Source organism: Salvelinus fontinalis, chromosome 20, assembly GCF_029448725.1.
Source record: "Salvelinus fontinalis isolate EN_2023a chromosome 20, ASM2944872v1, whole genome shotgun sequence".
Taxonomy (NCBI): domain Eukaryota; kingdom Metazoa; phylum Chordata; class Actinopteri; order Salmoniformes; family Salmonidae; genus Salvelinus; species Salvelinus fontinalis.
The window spans coordinates 23,918,867-23,936,691 of record NC_074684.1 but is presented as its reverse complement, the minus strand read 5'-3'; the positions used below and the strand labels follow the sequence as shown (position 1 = coordinate 23,936,691).

General features: G+C 43.9%; 1 protein-coding gene across 1 annotated transcript; it reads left to right on the top strand.

The window, feature by feature from the left end:
• The first annotated feature begins 4,111 nt into the window (after nucleotides 1–4,111).
• Nucleotides 4,112–17,713, top strand: LOC129817553 (solute carrier family 22 member 6-A-like). Its single transcript, XM_055872935.1, has 10 exons — nucleotides 4,112–4,598; nucleotides 5,351–5,454; nucleotides 6,070–6,224; nucleotides 6,386–6,554; nucleotides 6,993–7,116; nucleotides 7,647–7,753; nucleotides 8,473–8,684; nucleotides 11,289–11,397; nucleotides 14,052–14,264; nucleotides 14,490–17,713. Exons 1-10 carry the CDS (start codon nucleotides 4,197–4,199, stop codon nucleotides 14,566–14,568), a joined length of 1,674 nt encoding a protein of 557 aa, XP_055728910.1. The 5' UTR covers nucleotides 4,112–4,196; the 3' UTR covers nucleotides 14,569–17,713.
• Nucleotides 17,714–17,825: the final 112 nt, after the last annotated feature.

Genomic DNA, 17,825 nt, shown 5'->3' with positions numbered 1-17,825 from the left:
AACCGGATCCTGTTTATGCTCCGTTTATCTCTACCGGTTGTGTTTCCTTAACTGGAGAACAAGCTGATCAAAAGCCCTTTAAAATCTTACGAGACACCGGGGCGGCGCAGTCAGTAATCATTACTGATGCTTTACCCTGGTCTCCTTAAACGTGTTGTGGCTCACATGTTATATTACAGGGGATAGAGACAAAAACACTACCTGTACCATTACACTGGGTCCACTTAGTGTCAGGCTTGGTATCAGGACGTTTCCGTGTTGGTGTAGTGTCTACACTGCCAGTAAAAGGAGTCACATTGCTACTAGGGAATGATATTGCTGGTGGTAACGTTACTCCTGTGATAGAGGTAGTAGACAACCAAGAAATCAGAACTACAGATGAGAAATTGGTTCAAGCATTTTCCCATGTTTTTCCTGCTTGTGTGTTAACGAGGGCACAATCTCGCAAGCTTGGCGATGTGGTGGATTTGGCTAGTTCCATTTTTGAGAATGTTGAAGTAGAAGACAATGCACCGAGTATTCCTTCTGCAAGGCCGACAGTTTTTACTCCTGTAAAAACTAAGGCAGGGGACTGCAAAATCGCGCCCCAATTACATGACATTCTTTTGTCTGTCACCCCTGAGAAGGTGATTGAATGTCAAAAAGGAGACACCAGTCTTCGCAAGTGTTTTGCTTCGGTAATTTCCATTGAGGAAACTAAAACTAGGGAGACCGCCTATTTTATGGAAGCAGGAGTTTTGATGCGGACATGGGCAGCTCATGACACCGTTAATGACTGGAGTGAAGTGTGTCAAGTGGTTGTTCCTACACCGTTCCGACAGCAGGTGCTGTCACTCGCACATGACCAGGCGTGGTCTGGCCATTTGGGGATCACAAAGACTTATAACCGAGTCCTTCAACATTTTTTGGGGCCAGGTTTGAAGTCTGACGTGGTCCAATTTTGTAAAACATGTCATGTCAACTCACTGGGAAAGCGAATCAAACAGTTCCTCGAGTGCCGCTCTGCCCGATTCCTGTGGTGGGGGAATCGTTTGAAAGAGTAATAATTGATTGTGTAGGTCCATTGCCGAAAACCAGGTCAGGTAACCAGTTCTTATAAAGATATAATGTACAGATAGCCTATGTGAAGGGCTCGGCGAATGTGGTTGCTGACGCTCTATCACGGGTTTACTAACTGGGGAAGCGTTGGGTTTTGTTATTACAAACTATGTTTGCAATTTTTGTGGTGGGCGTGTTACGTTCCCCAGTTTCTGTGTTGTGGTTTGTATTTGAGTGTGTGTGTTTCAGGAGATAGCTTCCTGAGTTCTCCCCAACCAGCTGATTGGTCGACTAAATGGGTAATTGATGATTGGAGAGCTGACCCCGCCCCCTCGTCAAGAAGCAGCTGACTCTAATTACTATGGCCACCAGAAGAGAGAGAGAGAGAGAGAGAGAGAGAGAGAGAGAGAGAGAGAGAGAGAGAGAGAGAGAGAGAGAGAGAGAGAGAGAGAGAGAGAGAGAGAGAGAGAGAGAGAGAGAGAGAGAGAGTAGGCAGGGTGAGATCATTGAAGGCTGAGGAATGCAGAGAGTTTGATTGTGAGAGAGATATTTGCTGAGAGAGGAGGCTGATGGCTTTGAGGTAATTTACTGTGTTAGTTGTTGCTGGGAGCAGTTGGTATATTCTGTGAGTTTGTTGCTCAGTCAGACAGAGCCTCATTGATGTTCTGAGTGTTTGTGAAATTGTTAATAATTATTCTGTTTCATTTGTTCCCAGGGGGGAAGGAGAAGGCACCTAGGGAGTGCTTAGGCAAGAGGCCCGTGGGCATACATATACCCGTAGTATATTCACTGTCTAGGCACACTAGTTAAGACCTGGGCGGACCACCCCCTGTATTTTGGTTAGGGCACCAGGTGGTGTTAAGATAGGTAAGTAGTGGGTAGGCAGGTTAGATAGGAGAGGGGGAGCTTTGATATTTACTTTCTTTGCTTTGGTTCCGTCCAGCCCCTTTTCCCCATATTACTGTGTAGGAAATAAATCCTAGTAAACGGTAAATTCTGCCTTTGTCGTCCTTTCTCGCACCTACAGTTCATACCTCTTTTGCTTCACGGGGAGTTGAGTTGCAGCAGGGTGTTGCGTTCCCTCTCCGCAGAGGCGTGCGTAACACACCCCAACGTGATCATGAGGCCCATTGTCGTGCCATTCATCCACCACCATCACCTCATGTTGCAGCATGATAATGAACAGTACCATGTCGCAAGAATCTGTACACAGTTCCTGAAAGCTGAAAATGTCCCAGTTCTTCCATGGCATGCATACTCACCAGACATGTCACCCATTGAGCACACTTGGGATGCATTCCACAGCCCAGAATCAACAGTCTGATCAGCTCTATGCGAAGGCAGTGTTGCGCTGCATGTGGCAAATGGTGGTCACACCAGATACTAACTAGTTTTCTGATCCACGCCCCTACCTTTTTTTAGGATATCTGTGACCAACAGATGCATATCTGTATTCCCAGTCATGTGAAATCCATAGATTAGGGCCTAATGAATGTTTTTAAATTGACTGATTTCCTTTTATGAACTGTAACTCAGTAAAATCTTAGAAATTGCTGCATGTTTGGGTAAATGTTTTTGTTCAGTATTTTGCTATCCTTGTCATTGATTGACTTCATATTTGTTTGTGGTCATCTTTATGAAGAAGGCATTTGCCTTTTATGGCAATCCACATCCGTATCAAGGAGAAACAATTGGATTCCTGTTCTCCTCTCCAGATAAAGAAGCCTATTCACTACAACGCAGCCATTTACAGGATCTAATGCATACCCCCTAGGCACACACTGGTTGAATCAATGTTGTTTCAACGTCATTTCAATGAAATTGAAAAGATCTGATGTGATTTATCAAAAGACCAATTAGTGGAAAAAATATCATGATTAGTCTCTCTGTCTAAATGCAGCATATGTCACTTTAGACACAGGAAAACTTCACATGCTGAGTTTCACATGTGAGTCTGAAGAATATGATAATGATAGTCAGTTGCAGCTATTTCAAGATCCTGAATTTAATGTCCTTTCCTATTTGCAATGTTGTCATTCATTCATTTAATGTTGTCATTTAGGAGAGGTCATATACTGTAGATGTTTGCTTTTGTGTTTTGTGTATTGTCCTTGCATAGTACGAGAACCCGGAACTGGAGCCCCACACCTCTCAAAAGAATGCAGAACGTCAGCCCCTCTCTGGTTACCCCTGGGTGTTCTGTTCCATTTTGATGAATGGTTGTAATTTGGGATGTCCGCTGAGAGCAATGGGCTGCAGCTCACTAAGAGAAAAGAGCGCTCGCCGTATTCAAACATGGGACACCACAGCAGGGGAAAGGATAAAATGATAAGACCGAGGAACGGGAGCCAGGATGATGGATAATTATGGAGTTGCCAGAATGCAGCTCTTTCATTGGTGTCAGGGGGACAAACCTTAATCCCTTCTTCCCATGGCATTAATCTGTTGCTTTTGTCTGGCCAGTTTAGCCAGCTCTCCACTGTTGGCATCCCTATGTCAGATGAATCCTTGGATACCAGATGGAATCTGCATTTCTTTAGAACTGTATTATTTTTCCACTGATAGTGTTTTGCAACTGTAGTGTCCCAGGAGGCAGTCAAGTGGTTTTATAGCTTTCATCATTGTTATAACAACACACATACACACATATGACTTATTCCAGCATTTCTGAATCTCACCATGCAAAAAAACAGAGAGATGGGGAGCAAGACGGATATACAGTATAGAGAGATTTTAACAAATGCAGTCACTCAGCCAGCACGAAGAGCAGTTCCTCCCTCTGAGCTGAGACTCCACCCCCAGAATGTAGGGCCCTCCCTCCCCGTACAGAATGGTTATATTACCCTGCAAATGCAGTGCTTCAAGTTCACAACACTGCAGACAGCGGCGGCAGCCTGCCTGCACTCAGGGTTCACTACACCATAGACAGGTGTGACTTCATCTGAATGAGGACTGAATGAGAATTACACAAACCAGCCTGTGTAGTTTATCCTGAGCTCTGTGAGGTGTCAGCTGCCTCTCAGTCTTCTGTTCCACTCCACTCTCAGTCCATTCAGAAGTTTAAAATCTTTGTTGGCAACTTGAGAGAGCACTGTTCTGTTTGACCTCTTGTATCTGTGATGATACATTAGGGTAGCGTCTGCATTGGAATAGCAGCTATGGAAAGAAGCATGAATTTTGACGAGATTCTTTCTCATATCGGTGGCTTTGGCAAGTTCCAAAAGATCTTGTATGTGTGGATTTGCCTCCCCCAGATCCTGCTGGCGTTCCACATGCTGATATCGGTCTTCACGGGGGCCGTCCCCCCTCATCTCTGTCGCTCCAACAACACCACCTGGGCCTTGCCCGCCAGCTCAGACGCATTCAACTTCAGCCTGGTTACGGGCCCAGACGGTGAACCTGACCTGTCCTGCTCTGCCCCTGGGGGGGTCCCTAGCACCCCGCTAGCCCAGCTGAATCACAGCACTGCCCTGGCCCTTAGCGATGACCACATCACCGGGGTTTGTCAAGGGGGATGGGAATTCAGCAAAGAGACCTTCCACAGCACCGTGGCAACCGAGGTGAGTAAGTGGTGGTGCAGTAAAACAGACATGACGGGCAGGGCAACCTGTCAGTGTCTGTCTGTCTGTCTGTCTGTCTGTCTGTCTCTGCAGTTTGTTATGTGGAACTCATTTTTCCCTAGGAGCATTTTTCACTACTATGTAACAGTGTAGCGGTGGGTCTCGTGCTGCTTGGGTTTACCACGTGATGTACCCTCACACAGCGACAGTAGCCGTAGTGGAATGGTCCCAGGCAGCAGAACCTGTTATGATTTATAAACCCTAGGATCAGACCTTCACTGTGAGGCACACTGTTGGAGGCTGTCTGTATGATCTATAATAACTAATATTTTCTGTCACATTCCACCCTGATTGATGTCAGAGCCCTGAAGGATGTTTAGATGGAATCTGTTGAATGGCAAGGCGCTCACAGGCTTCTATTAGAATCTGTTGAGAAGCAAGGTGCTCACAGGCTTCTATTAGAATCTGTTGAGAAGCAAGGTGCTCACAGGCTTCTATTGCTCAGGGGCAAAGGAGTAGGACACCACAGTCAAAATACAGTTACCGTGTTGTGCGAGTGTGAATCTTCACAGTGTAATAGGCTAAGTATAGTCAGTCAAAGGCAAAAGCCTGGTAACAGGGATATAGTATCATTTGAAATCTGAAATTGTTATACCTGGTACATGGTTTATAAAGAATGTATGTGAAAATACAGATGGGCCTGTCAATATGATGTAGCATTTCATCTAATTTGAACCCTCTGTCCTTGACAGTGGGATCTGGTGTGTGATAATGCCAATCTGAACAACATTGGTTCCTCAATCTACATGTTTGGTCTTCTGGTCGGCGCCGTGCTGTTTGGTTCCTTAGCTGATAAGTACGTATAAAACAACCATGCGTCTTCCACCAGTGATACTTATGTATTTTTAATCTAATTTATAATTAGCTTGGCTCAGATAAATTGAAGAGCCTGAGGATCCATGGAACATGTATTGTAGGTAGGTCACAAACTTAATAGAAGGTCATGCTAAACAAATATAAAGAGAGAGGTCAGTCACAGTTTAGGTGAAGTAAAACTAAAATTGAGCTCAATGAACACTTTGCAGCTTGTATTGCTATGTACGTTTGCTAGTATATTTTATTTGTGTAGCTAGGATTATTCATAGAAAGTACACAGACAGTCTATACAGACTATTTCAGTACTAGCTGTCTCATTCATTGATATTTATAGGCGGCAGTGATTTTATTTGAAATGCACTCTTGTTGGCCAAAGTCAAAGCTCAAAAGCATTTGAAGCATTTTACACTGGGTCTTTTAAAGAGTGCATCTAATTTGCAGCACCTCCCACTCCCTAACAGTCTAATTCATTCTCAACACACTTAGTGTGTTGTGAATTCTGTAATGAATGTATTGTAATGTTTTTAAAATTGTATAACTGCCTTAATTTTGCCGGACCCCAGGAAGAGTAGCTGCTACCTCTTTCTTGTTTCAGGTTTGGACGCAGGAACATTATCCTGGTTGGTTTGACGATCCAGTCAACCTTTGGGGTTGGTGCTGCTTTTGCCCCAAATTTCTACATTTATGTCTTTCTGCGCTTTGTGGTTGGAACCACTATTTCAGCTGTCATCATGAATGCATTTGTTTTAGGTTAGTCTCTCTCTCGCTCCCTCTCACTCTCTCTCTCAAACACACCACACACATACACACACACATGAAACATTAATGTTTTTGACTTGTGATCTGAGAAAAAATTCAGATGATAAGGTCTTAGTTTTCTACTCTCTATACTGTTCTGTTGTTGCCCCCAGGCACAGAGTGGACAGGATCAAAGCACCGGATGCTAGCTGGGATCATCACAGACTACTTCTTTGGATTCGGCTACATCATCCTGGCAGGCCTGGCCTACCTCATCAGAGACTGGCGCAAGCTCCAGCTGGCCATCTCAGCACCAGGCTTCCTCTTCATCTTCTACATCTGGTGAGTCACTGGCTAGCTGCAGCACGCCTGTAGCCTGAAATACAAACGGAATATCACTCACTTTCAATATCTTCCGTGAAGTGAAAAGATCATTCAGTTTGGATTCCAGGCTAGCAAGCCAACTCACTAAAGGAGAAATTCAAGAGAATGTAGAGGAACTCTCTTTTTTCATCAATAATCAAAACCAGATGGGTCATTGAATGCCATTTGGGAATACCTGAAGTATATCTAAGTTGCAAAATTGTGTGCATATTACCAAATTATTTTCTTTTCTTTTTCTAATACTTTAGTACTAGTATTGGCCTATATCCTGCCTCATGACTAAATGTATCTTCATGTTTATATCTCTTGTTCCCATGGTGCCAAACTTATGCAGAGTGTCATATGTAGTTGTTTATGTGTGTGGGTCAGTTGAACACCTCTCCTCTACATTCTTAGGGTCCTACCCAAGTCGGCTCGGTGGCTAATGGCCAACCAGAGGAACGAGGAGGCCATGGATCTGATCAGGAAAGCTGCTCTGATGAACGGCAAACCCCTGCAGGAGGACATAGAGATATGTCAGGTGTGGTTACACATGTGCACACACACACACACACACACACACACACACACACACACACACACACACACACACACACACACACACACACACACACACACACACACACACACACACACACACACACACACACATAACGGGACTCAGGAGGACATTGAGGATCAGGTGTGTTTTTTGCTGTTGTGAAGCTAGTACAGTATCATTAACCTTGTCCCAAGGCTAATTGCTATAGAGAGAAATAGCCGGCTGGTGGACGAGATTAAGCTATCATTGATCATTATGAAATTCCAACAGCCTTGATTAAAGCACTTGCCAAACAACGTTTCTATGTACAGGCAATGTTGAGCGCAATACCGCCAAAACCTGAGCATATTAAAGTGCTTTGCATGCTATCCTCTATGCTGTGTAGGCATGCGGGACATGCAAATTATATGAGTTGCATTGGTGTGCTTTTTGCATTGATGAGGTCATTCCTTTTCTGTTGAAGCATCAGGTGAAATGCTCAGGGCTCATCTGCTCTTGTTATTTTTCAGGGGTACAACAATATGGTGAAGATGGAGGAGAGGAAAAAGGACACAGTCATTGACCTGGTCCGTACGCCAAAAATGAGGAGGAATTCATGTATCATGTTTTACCTTTGGTGAGTGTCATACCACTCCTTTCCCATTATTCCGTGTGATGTTGGCAGTAGAACTTTGTCAGGACACATCCTGTTGTGGGGCGAACAAGAATTAATCAAATCTACTGTATCAACTACTGTTTCATTGAGATTTCTGTTTCTGCCAAACATTCATACCATTCATGTATCATCCACACTAATGATTAATTATTAACTATTTTCATTATGGGTTGATTCCCTTGATGTGGTACGCCAATGGAGTTCTCAGAACTGTTCACTGCACAGGCTTCCTAAGGCCTCCTCAGGTCACTATGCTTGCTGTGTAAGCCATTTGAATTGCAGTGTATCACTCACTGAGGCAACACTGAAAGATTACTATTTGAATGGGAATACTTTACGTAGCTTCACAGGCACTGAGAAGTGCGTGTTAATGTAGAAAACATTGTCAATAGATATCCCTACTGTAAAATGTTGCACTATATTCTGTGTCAAATACAGTTTACAAGAGGTATATACTGTAATATTACTCTGTTAGAAAGTACCTTGATTTTGGTTCAATTATCCTGTCTGTGGCTAGAGACATTTCTGCTTCCCAGACATCTTTCCACGTTGCATGATAGGCTTATGTCAAACCAGCAGAAGGAAGGAGTCCTTGTTTCACTGCAGTGACAGCGATGTTATTAATCTTTCCCTTTCCTCACCAGTGTTTCCTCCACCCTTCCATCTCTGTGTCTGTCCAGGTTTGTCAACGTGCTGGTCTACTACGGCCTGTCGCTGAACATCTCTGACTTTGGGATGAACATCTACCTGACCCAGCTGATCTTTGGCCTGGTGGAGATGCCCGCCAGGACCATCACCCTCTTTACCCTGAACCGCTCCAGGAGGATATCCCAGCTAGTCTTCCTCGCTGTGGGAGGCCTGGCCTGCCTGCTAACCATCTTCATTCCTGATGGTATGGACCATTCCTTAGAAAACTCTGCTGCGTGTCAATATGGCTTTAAGACGTTTATACACATCCTGAGCTACATGACGAGTTACAGTATCCTCCTGGCCCTGAAAAGACTTCAGTTGACTTGAATTAAGTTGTTTACCAGTGTAATTAAACCATGGCAGTCCTTGAATGATGTCATAGTTGTGTAGTTTTATAGCCTTGTTTATAAGGACTTAGCTAGTAGTCAATGGAAAGTCTTTGTGGCTTGGAACTTGGCTTTTGTTCGAAACTGAAAAACTTATGCAAGCCACATTTAAATGTTATATAACTAGCTCCTTTTGTAATAACCATAGTTTGTCACTGACGTAACCTCCTGGGTGTAGAGTTGTTATTATCTCCCACCGGGGCCTCATGGAAGTCATGTCAGCCGTACACTTGAAGACTCTACCTTAGGTGGTTACGGTCTCCAGTAGGATCTACACTACCTTAGGTGGTTACGGTCTCCAGTAGGATCTACACTACCTTAGGTGGTTACGGTCTCCAGTAGGATCTACACTACCTTAGGTGGTTACGGTCTCCATTAAGATCTACACTACCTTAGGTGGTTACCGTCTCCATTAAGATCTGCACTACCTTAGGTGGTTACCGTCTCCATTAGGATCTACACTACCTTAGGTGGTTACGGTATCCAGTAGAATCTACACTACCTTAGGTGGTTACCGTCTCCATTAGGATCTACACTACCTTAGGTGGTTACGGTATCCAGTAGGATCTACACTACCTTAGGTGGTTACCGTCTCCATTAGGATCTACACTACCTTAGGTGGTTACGGTATCCATTAAGATCTGCACTACCTTAGGTGGTTACGGTATCCAGTAGGATCTACACTACCTTAGGTGGTTACGGTATCCAGTAGGATCTACACTACCTTAGGTGGTTACGGTATCCAGTAGGATCTACACTACCTTAGGTGGTTACGGTATCCAGTAGGATCTACACTACCTTAGGTGGTTACCGTCTCCATTAGGATCTACACTACCTTAGGTGGTTACGGTATCCAGTAGGATCTACACTACCTTAGGTGGTTACCGTCTCCATTAGGATCTACACTACCTTAGGTGGTTACGGTATCCATTAAGATCTGCACTACCTTAGGTGGTTACCGTCTCCATTAGGATCTACACTACCTTAGGTGGTTACGGTCTCCATTAAGATCTGCACTACCTTAGGTGGTTACGGTATCCATTAAGATCTGCACTACCTTAGGTGGTTACGGTCTCCATTAGGATCTACACTACCTTAGGTGGTTACGGTATCCAGTAGGATCTACACTACCTTAGGTGGTTACCGTCTCCATTAGGATCTACACTACCTTAGGTGGTTACGGTCTCCATTAAGATCTGCACTACCTTAGGTGGTTACGGTATCCAGTAGGATCTACACTACCTTAGGTGGTTACGGTATCCAGTAGGATCTACACTACCTTAGGTGGTTACGGTATCCAGTAGGATCTACACTACCTTAGGTGGTTACCGTCTCCATTAGGATCTACACTACCTTAGGTGGTTACGGTCTCCATTAAGATCTGCACTACCTTAGGTGGTTACGGTATCCAGTAGGATCTACACTACCTTAGGTGGTTACTGTCTCCATTAGGATCTACACTACCTTAGGTGGTTACGGTATCCAGTAGGATCTACACTACCTTAGGTGGTTACCGTCTCCATTAGGATCTACACTAACTTAGGTGGTTACGGTATCCATTAAGATCTACACTACCTTAGGTGGTTACGGTATCCAGTAGGATCTACACTACCTTAGGTGGTTACGGTCTCCATTAGGATCTACACTACCTTAGGTGGTTACGGTCTCCAGTAGGATCTACACTACCTTAGGTGGTTACGGTCTCCATTAAGATCTGCACTACCTTAGGTGGTTACGGTATCCAGTAGGATCTACACTACCTTAGGTGGTTACCGTCTCCATTAGGATCTACACTACCTTAGGTGGTTACGGTATCCAGTAGGATCTACACTACCTTAGGTGGTTACCGTCTCCATTAGGATCTACACTACCTTAGGTGGTTACGGTCTCCAGTAGGATCTACACTACCTTAGGTGGTTACCGTCTCCATTAGGATCTACACTACCTTATGTGGTTACGGTATCCAGTAGGATCTACACTACCTTAGGTGGTTACGGTATCCAGTAGGAATGCTGGAGAGTGATTCACAGTGATGTAACCTAGAGCTTCAGATGCTATACACACATAGCCCAGCTATTTACCCGTTTAATATCAAACCCCATCACTTCTCTCTCCCCCCATACCCACCCCGTTTAATCTCTAACCCCATAATTTCTCTACTCCCCCACACCCCCCCTTGTTTAAGCCTAACCCCATCACTTCTCTCACCACCTGTTTAATCTCTAACCCCATCATTTCTCTCTCCACCCTTGCCCCCCCGTTTAATCTCTAACCCCATCACTTTTCTCCCCTGTACACCCCCATCACTTATCCCCCCATTTAATCTCTAACCCCATCACTTCCCCCCCCCCCATACCCCTTGTTTAATCTCTAACCCCATCACTCCCCCCCCCCCCCCCCCCCCCCACCCATATACACAGATCTCTCCATTATTAGAACTGTCCTGGCTATGGTGGGGAAGTTTGGGATCACCGCCTCCTTGTCCATCGTCTACGTCTACTCAGCAGAGGTCTTCCCTACTGTCATAAGGTGAGCGTCTGACTCAAATGGCACCCTATTCCCTATATAGTGCAATAGTTTTAACAAGAGCCCTATGGGCCCTGGTCAAAAGTATTCCTTTACATAGGTAATGGGGTGCCATTTGGGACACACAATCGGAGTGTTCTGCTGACTAATGTGGACTGCTGATGTCTGGGCAGGTTTCCATCAGGATCATTCAATAGAGCATTAGATCACAACATGAGTCTAACCATCCTTGGAGTTAATCCTCTACCTGACTCTGTCAATATCTCTGTGACCTTCATTTTGTTGTTGAGGGCTGAGACAAGGTATGTCATAAGAACGATAGCGCGCTATTGTTTCATACAGTGAGCGTGTAGAAGGGGCTCCTGGGTAGTCTAGAAGACTCCAAGAGGCAAGTCGCATTCAGATTCTCCTCCTCACAGGCCATGTTCAGAGGGCCATGGTTTCACTCTGTGCGTCTGGGTCAAAAGATCCCTGCGTAATGGTAGTTGCCAGGGCTCATTAGGAAGTATCTGTGCTAGTCCTTTGTTAGCATGGTTGGCTAGCCTTGCAGCTAGTTAGCCAAGTTAGCTAAAGCCTTGCAGCGATAGCTAACGAAATCTGGAGAGCTAGAGACTGACGGGTAGAAAATTAATTTGGTCGGTACTCAACACTATCGACAGGAGCTGAAATACTATGTTCTGCAGTGTTAACTTCATGGTTCACCTGAAAACAGTTCAGTAGCAAAACAGAAATCCAGTCGCGCTGATGAGAGCTTTAGTGAACACAGTCACTTCCACAAGGAAGAAAGGCAAGAATGACTCATTTGGCAGGCGAGTGGCTCCTTTTATGGAGGAGAGAGGCTCACCTCATTCACCATTCAACCTGTCTGTCTCGAACAGACGCTGTGTGATTGGTTTCTTCGAGCTTGTGGACATGCCCAGGTGTATCCATGGTGAGACATCAAAACAAGAATTTGAAATAGAACAGTCAGCAAAGATTATTGATACGTTAAGCTAAGTTTCGTAAAACGTATTGATTGCATTTTACATCGATAAGTAAATGTTGCGTGTGTTCTTTTTTATGTGGACACATCTTTCACCAACTAATGCCAATAACGTCTTTCCTCATTGCAATAGTCAACACTGACTCAATAGGTGTATAAAGGTCTGTTAATTCCTAACCCTAACTTTTGAACTTCTGATAAGGGCTGAAACAACTGTTGCATGAAGTCACAAGAGTATTCTGAATGGCTGCTCAGTTAAATTACCTGTCCTGATTTGTCATAGACTCTTGCTAAAAAACTTTAATGAGCAAGCCTTCCTTCATTACCTGGTCTCTGTAAATTCGTATAATATCAGCAATATTATCTGTCGAAGATGCTTGAACCTTCTTTTTTTACATTTTCAGTGGTATTGTGAACAAGCAGGCCCTCGTAAAGAAAATGTGTAATAAAAACAGGTTCAGCCCCTGGTTCGACCGTGATCTGGCAGAGTTACTCCACCTCAAGAATACCATTTGGCGAAAGGCTCGGCACACAAATATTTAGACTGACTGGCTGTTGTTCAGGCAAATGAGAAATAAGTGCACTCAGGCTATCCGGAAGGCCAACGTTAGTTACTTTAATGAGCAGTTCTCTGTGGGTCTAACCTCAAGAACCTCTAACCTCAGCATCCTGGAGTCACCTCTTCACTGTATACGTTGAGACTGTTGTTTTGCGGGTGCTATTTAATGAAGCTGCCAGTTGAGGACTTGTGAGGCGTCTGTTTCTCAAACTAGACACACTAATGTACTTGTCCTCTTGCTCAGTTGTGCACCGGGGCCTCCCACTCCTCTTCTATTCTGGTTAGAGCCAGTTTGCGCTGTTCTGTGAAGGGAGTAGTACACAGTGTTGTACGAGATCTTCAGTTTCTTGGCAAATTCTCGCATGGAATAGCCTTCATTTCTCAGAACAAGAACAGACTGACAAGTTTCAGAAAAAAGTTATTTGTTTCTGGCCATTTTGAGCCTGTAATCGAACCAACAAATGCTGATGCTCCAAATACTCAACTAGTCTAAAGAAGGCCAGTTTTATTGCTTCTTTGATCAGAACAACAGCTTTTAGCTATGCTAATATAATTGCAAAAGGGTTTTCTAGTGATCAATTAGCCTTTTAAAATTATAAACTTGGATTAGCTAACACAATGTGCCATTGGAACACAAGAGTGATGGTTGCTGATAATGGGCCTCTGTACACCTATGGAGATATTCCATAACAAATCTGCCGTTTCCAGCTACAATAGTAATTTACAACATTAACAATGTCTACACTGTATTTCTGATCAATTTGATGTTATTTTAATGGACAAAAAATTAGCTTTTCTTTCAAAAACAAGGACATTTCTATCCAAACTTTTGAACAGTAGTGTATATCTCACTTTCAGGAAGTGTCCTGCCCGGTGTCTAACCATTCAAACTATTCCTAACATTTAAATCAGATTCTGATGTTTCCCATGATTTGCCTAGTGTACATTTCTCTGATCCAAACAACCACAATAAGAAGGGAGGCAGCAGACTAGTTGAGCAGCTGTTTTTAATTGTTTGGAGATGTGGCGGAACGGGTCTTAATGCACATTCTTAATTACAGTACTGCGACAATGTGGAGTTATTTTGGCTGAACACGTCTCCTCTGTGCTTCACAGGCAGAGTGGAATTGGTATGGGCTCCATGTGTGCCAGGGCAGGGGGAGTCCTGGCTCCCATCATCTACCTGCTGAGGGGTGTCAGTAAGAATGCTCCCATGGTGCTGTTTGGCCTGTGTACTCTGCTAGGTGCAGCCCTCACCCTGCTGCTGCCTGAGACAGCCCACCAGCCCCTGGCTGACACCATTGAGGATGTAGAGGGATCCAGCATCAGGTCTGAATCCCATCTCTATCCATTGAAGGGGAAGACAGTGAGAAGATTATATTACATAGTATTTCAATTGAAACCAGGAGTGAACATCTTAGCTTGAGTTAACAGCCATTTCAACCTTTCTGATTGTACTATAACTGTTATTACAGTGCTGAACTGGGGTTACCTGTAGGTTCATGTAATGTTAATAGTAATAGTAATCCAAGGATATCCACTTGTCTCTTCTAGTGAGGAATCAGAGGAAGGGAACATGAAGCCAGCCCTCTATGAGGAATGTCCAACAAGGAACCCAGACATCATAATCTGAAGAACCAGGAGTGGGACAAGGCACCAGTCCACTGATACTTTGAGACCTGTGGTCCTGTCATCTGGAGAACATCTAAGGGAAAATACCATTCCTCCCAGGAACTCAACTGTGCGTTGTAAGATATCTGCTAAGAGTGTTTGAACAAATGTGTAGCTTGTAAAGCTATTTCCTATTTTGTACATAAGACATTGATGTCACTGAACTGACATTTTATACCGTTTTATTTTATATTTAAACATTTTTCTTTTGTTTTGAAGATATGTACTATATATTGATGTTTTATAGTGACTATCAGTTCACATTTAGATTGAAGTACATTAGTAACAGTTTATTTATGCATCAAATATACATTTATCAGATTCTGTAAATACTGTCAAGGACACACCATTGTTTGGTGCCAATAGCCTTGTGCTCTTTTTATCCACATTTCTTTGATGGTGCATCCCTCTTCCTGAACTGGAACTCACTCCCGTCCTGTCTGTTATCTAGTAGGTCTTCCTGAATGCCTGTCTTGTCTGACTAGGCACCCCTACAGTACTGTTCATACCTAACAGGTTCACCTTAAGATGTTAGCTCAGTTTCAGCCAACGAATGCCGTACTGTTCATCATGCATTGTGATTTTGTATAAAGTGACCACACTGTGAACGAGCATAGATAACAACTTATGCAAACTATCACACATATGCAAGATGAATAGCTAAATATGTTTTTAGATTTGAAGATAGAATTGTGTTTACTTGGTGGATTCTGTACTAGACATTCCTAACTCTCAATTTAGAAGTGAATGTGTTTGAAGTTGATGTTGGTCTGTGATCATGATGAGGTTTTTAAAAGTGTGCACTCTCCAGAACAGCAGGCTATAGGACAACTGCTCCACAGAATGCTTGTCAGAAAATCATGCTGAAATTCTAGCCATCTGCTGGCAGCCTCCTACCAACCAGGGTGTGAAAACAGCCATGGAATCTCAAATGCCCATGTAATGGAGTTGAGAACGTACCGTTCACTCCACAGCAAACTTGAAATGTCAAGGATAGGAGCTATAGAATAAGATATTTTCTGGTGGAACGTTGTCAAGGAGGATGGTGATGTGTGTTGCGAAGCAGAGGATCACTGGTTCAAGCCCAGTATGGGGCAGTCAGACACTGGAGGAAGCTAAGCTGTTAGCAGCACACTGACCCCCGGTACAGCCAGTGTCAGCTCCAAGATTACCCAGTTAAAGGTCTCTATACGGTCATCAGATGAGCTGTGGTATCTGTAAAAAGCCCTTACACAAGACAAAGATGCCCTTATTCAAGACAAAGATGGATGGACTGAATCATAAACAGTTATGATAGTGTTGCTCCAAGTTAGGAAGCCCTCTCTTCAAACATGAAGTTTACATTCCACATTTACATTACATTATTAACATTTCAGCTGAAGGCTTTCATTCTGAGTGCTTACAGTCAGTATATAAAGTATATTATAAACTGGGTGGTTCGAGCCCTGAATGCTGATTGTCTGACAGCCGTGGTATATCAGACTGTATACCACAGGTATGACAAAACATTTTTACTGCTCTAATTACGTTGGTAACCAGTTTATAATAGCAATTAGGTACCTCTGGGGTTTGTGGTATATGGCCAATACATCACGGCTAGGGGCTGTATCCAGCCACTCCTCGTTGCATTGTGCATATGAACAGCCTTCAGCTGTGGAATATTGGCCATATACCACACCCCCTCGTGCCGTATTGCTTAACTGAACCGCAGCAGTAACACCAGAGAGACAGATCCGAGTTTGAGATCTTTCACATCGGGTGGAGAAGAATAGAAGGCTGTTGTGGTGACATGCTCTCTCTGTGGTACTTTGGGTGGATCTTATTAGTTTTATGGCAGTGGATGATTTGACAGGCATCAATTGTTCCCCTGTCATTGTAAGGCTTAGGAGATCAAAGCCGCACATTCTTGTTTTAGATGAAATCAAATCAAATCAAATTTATTTATATAGCCCTTCGTACATCAGCTGATATCTCAAAGTGCTGTACAGAAACCCAGCCTAAAACCCCAAACAGCAAGCAATGCAAGTGTAGAAGCACGGTGGCTAGGAAAATCTCCATAGAAAGGCCAAAACCTAGGAAGAAACCTAGAGAGGAACCAGGCTATGAGGGGTGGCCAGTCCTCTTCTGGCTGTGCCGGGTGGAGATTATAACAGAACATGGCCAAGATGTTGAAATGTTCATAAATGACCAGCATGGTCAAATAATAATAATCACAGTAGTTATCGAGGGTGCAGCAAGTCAGAACCTCAGGAGCAAATGTCAGTTGGCTTTTTTAGCACGTCCGGTGAACAGGTCAGGGTTCCATAGCCGCAGGCAGAACAGTTGAAACTGGAGCAGCAGCAAGGCCAGGTGGACTGGGGACAGCAAGGAGTCATCATGCCAGGTAGTCCTGACGCATGGTCCTAGGGCTCAGGTCCTCCGAGAGAGAGAAAGAAAGAGAGAAGGAGAGAATTAGAGAGAGCATACTTAAATTCACACAGGACACCGAATAAGACAGGAGAAGTCCTCCAGATATAACAAACTGACCCTAGGCCCCCGACACATTAACTACTGCAGCATAAATACTGGAGGCTGAGACAGGAAGGGTCAGGAGACACTGTGGCCCCATCCGATGATACCCCGGACAGGGCCAAACAGGAAGGATATAACCCCACCCACTTTGCCAAAGCACAGCCCCCACACCACTGAGGGAAATATTCAACCACCAACTTACCATCCTGAGACAAGGCCGAGTATAGCCCACAAAGATCTCCGCCACGGCACAAACCAAGGGGTTTGTGATGAAACATGAAACACAGGGTTTGCCTTACAGTCATGTAACCAAACGACTGTAATAGGCCTATATGTTAAGTAACAGTAGTCAACAGGAGTCCGATGTGTTGTGTTAGTGATCACTGCCACTCTCTGGATGAAAGTGGTACTTGCTTCTTGTCTGACATCAGCTGCTGTATATGCGGTAAGTACTGTAATGGGGCACAAGCATGATGACCACAGAGATTGTGTTACAACATGTGTATTTCCTGAATCTGTAGAATCAGTACTTTTATACAAATGTATTACAAATTTACAAAATCAAAGTAAAATTGGGAAGTTATCCATGATGTGATAAAAATATATATATACTAACACATTTCATTTGTACAATATAGTTCTGTTTACACAATGTTTGCTATGCTGTGTGTCATTTCAAAAAGGCCTATAGTCAATGTTGAGGGGCAG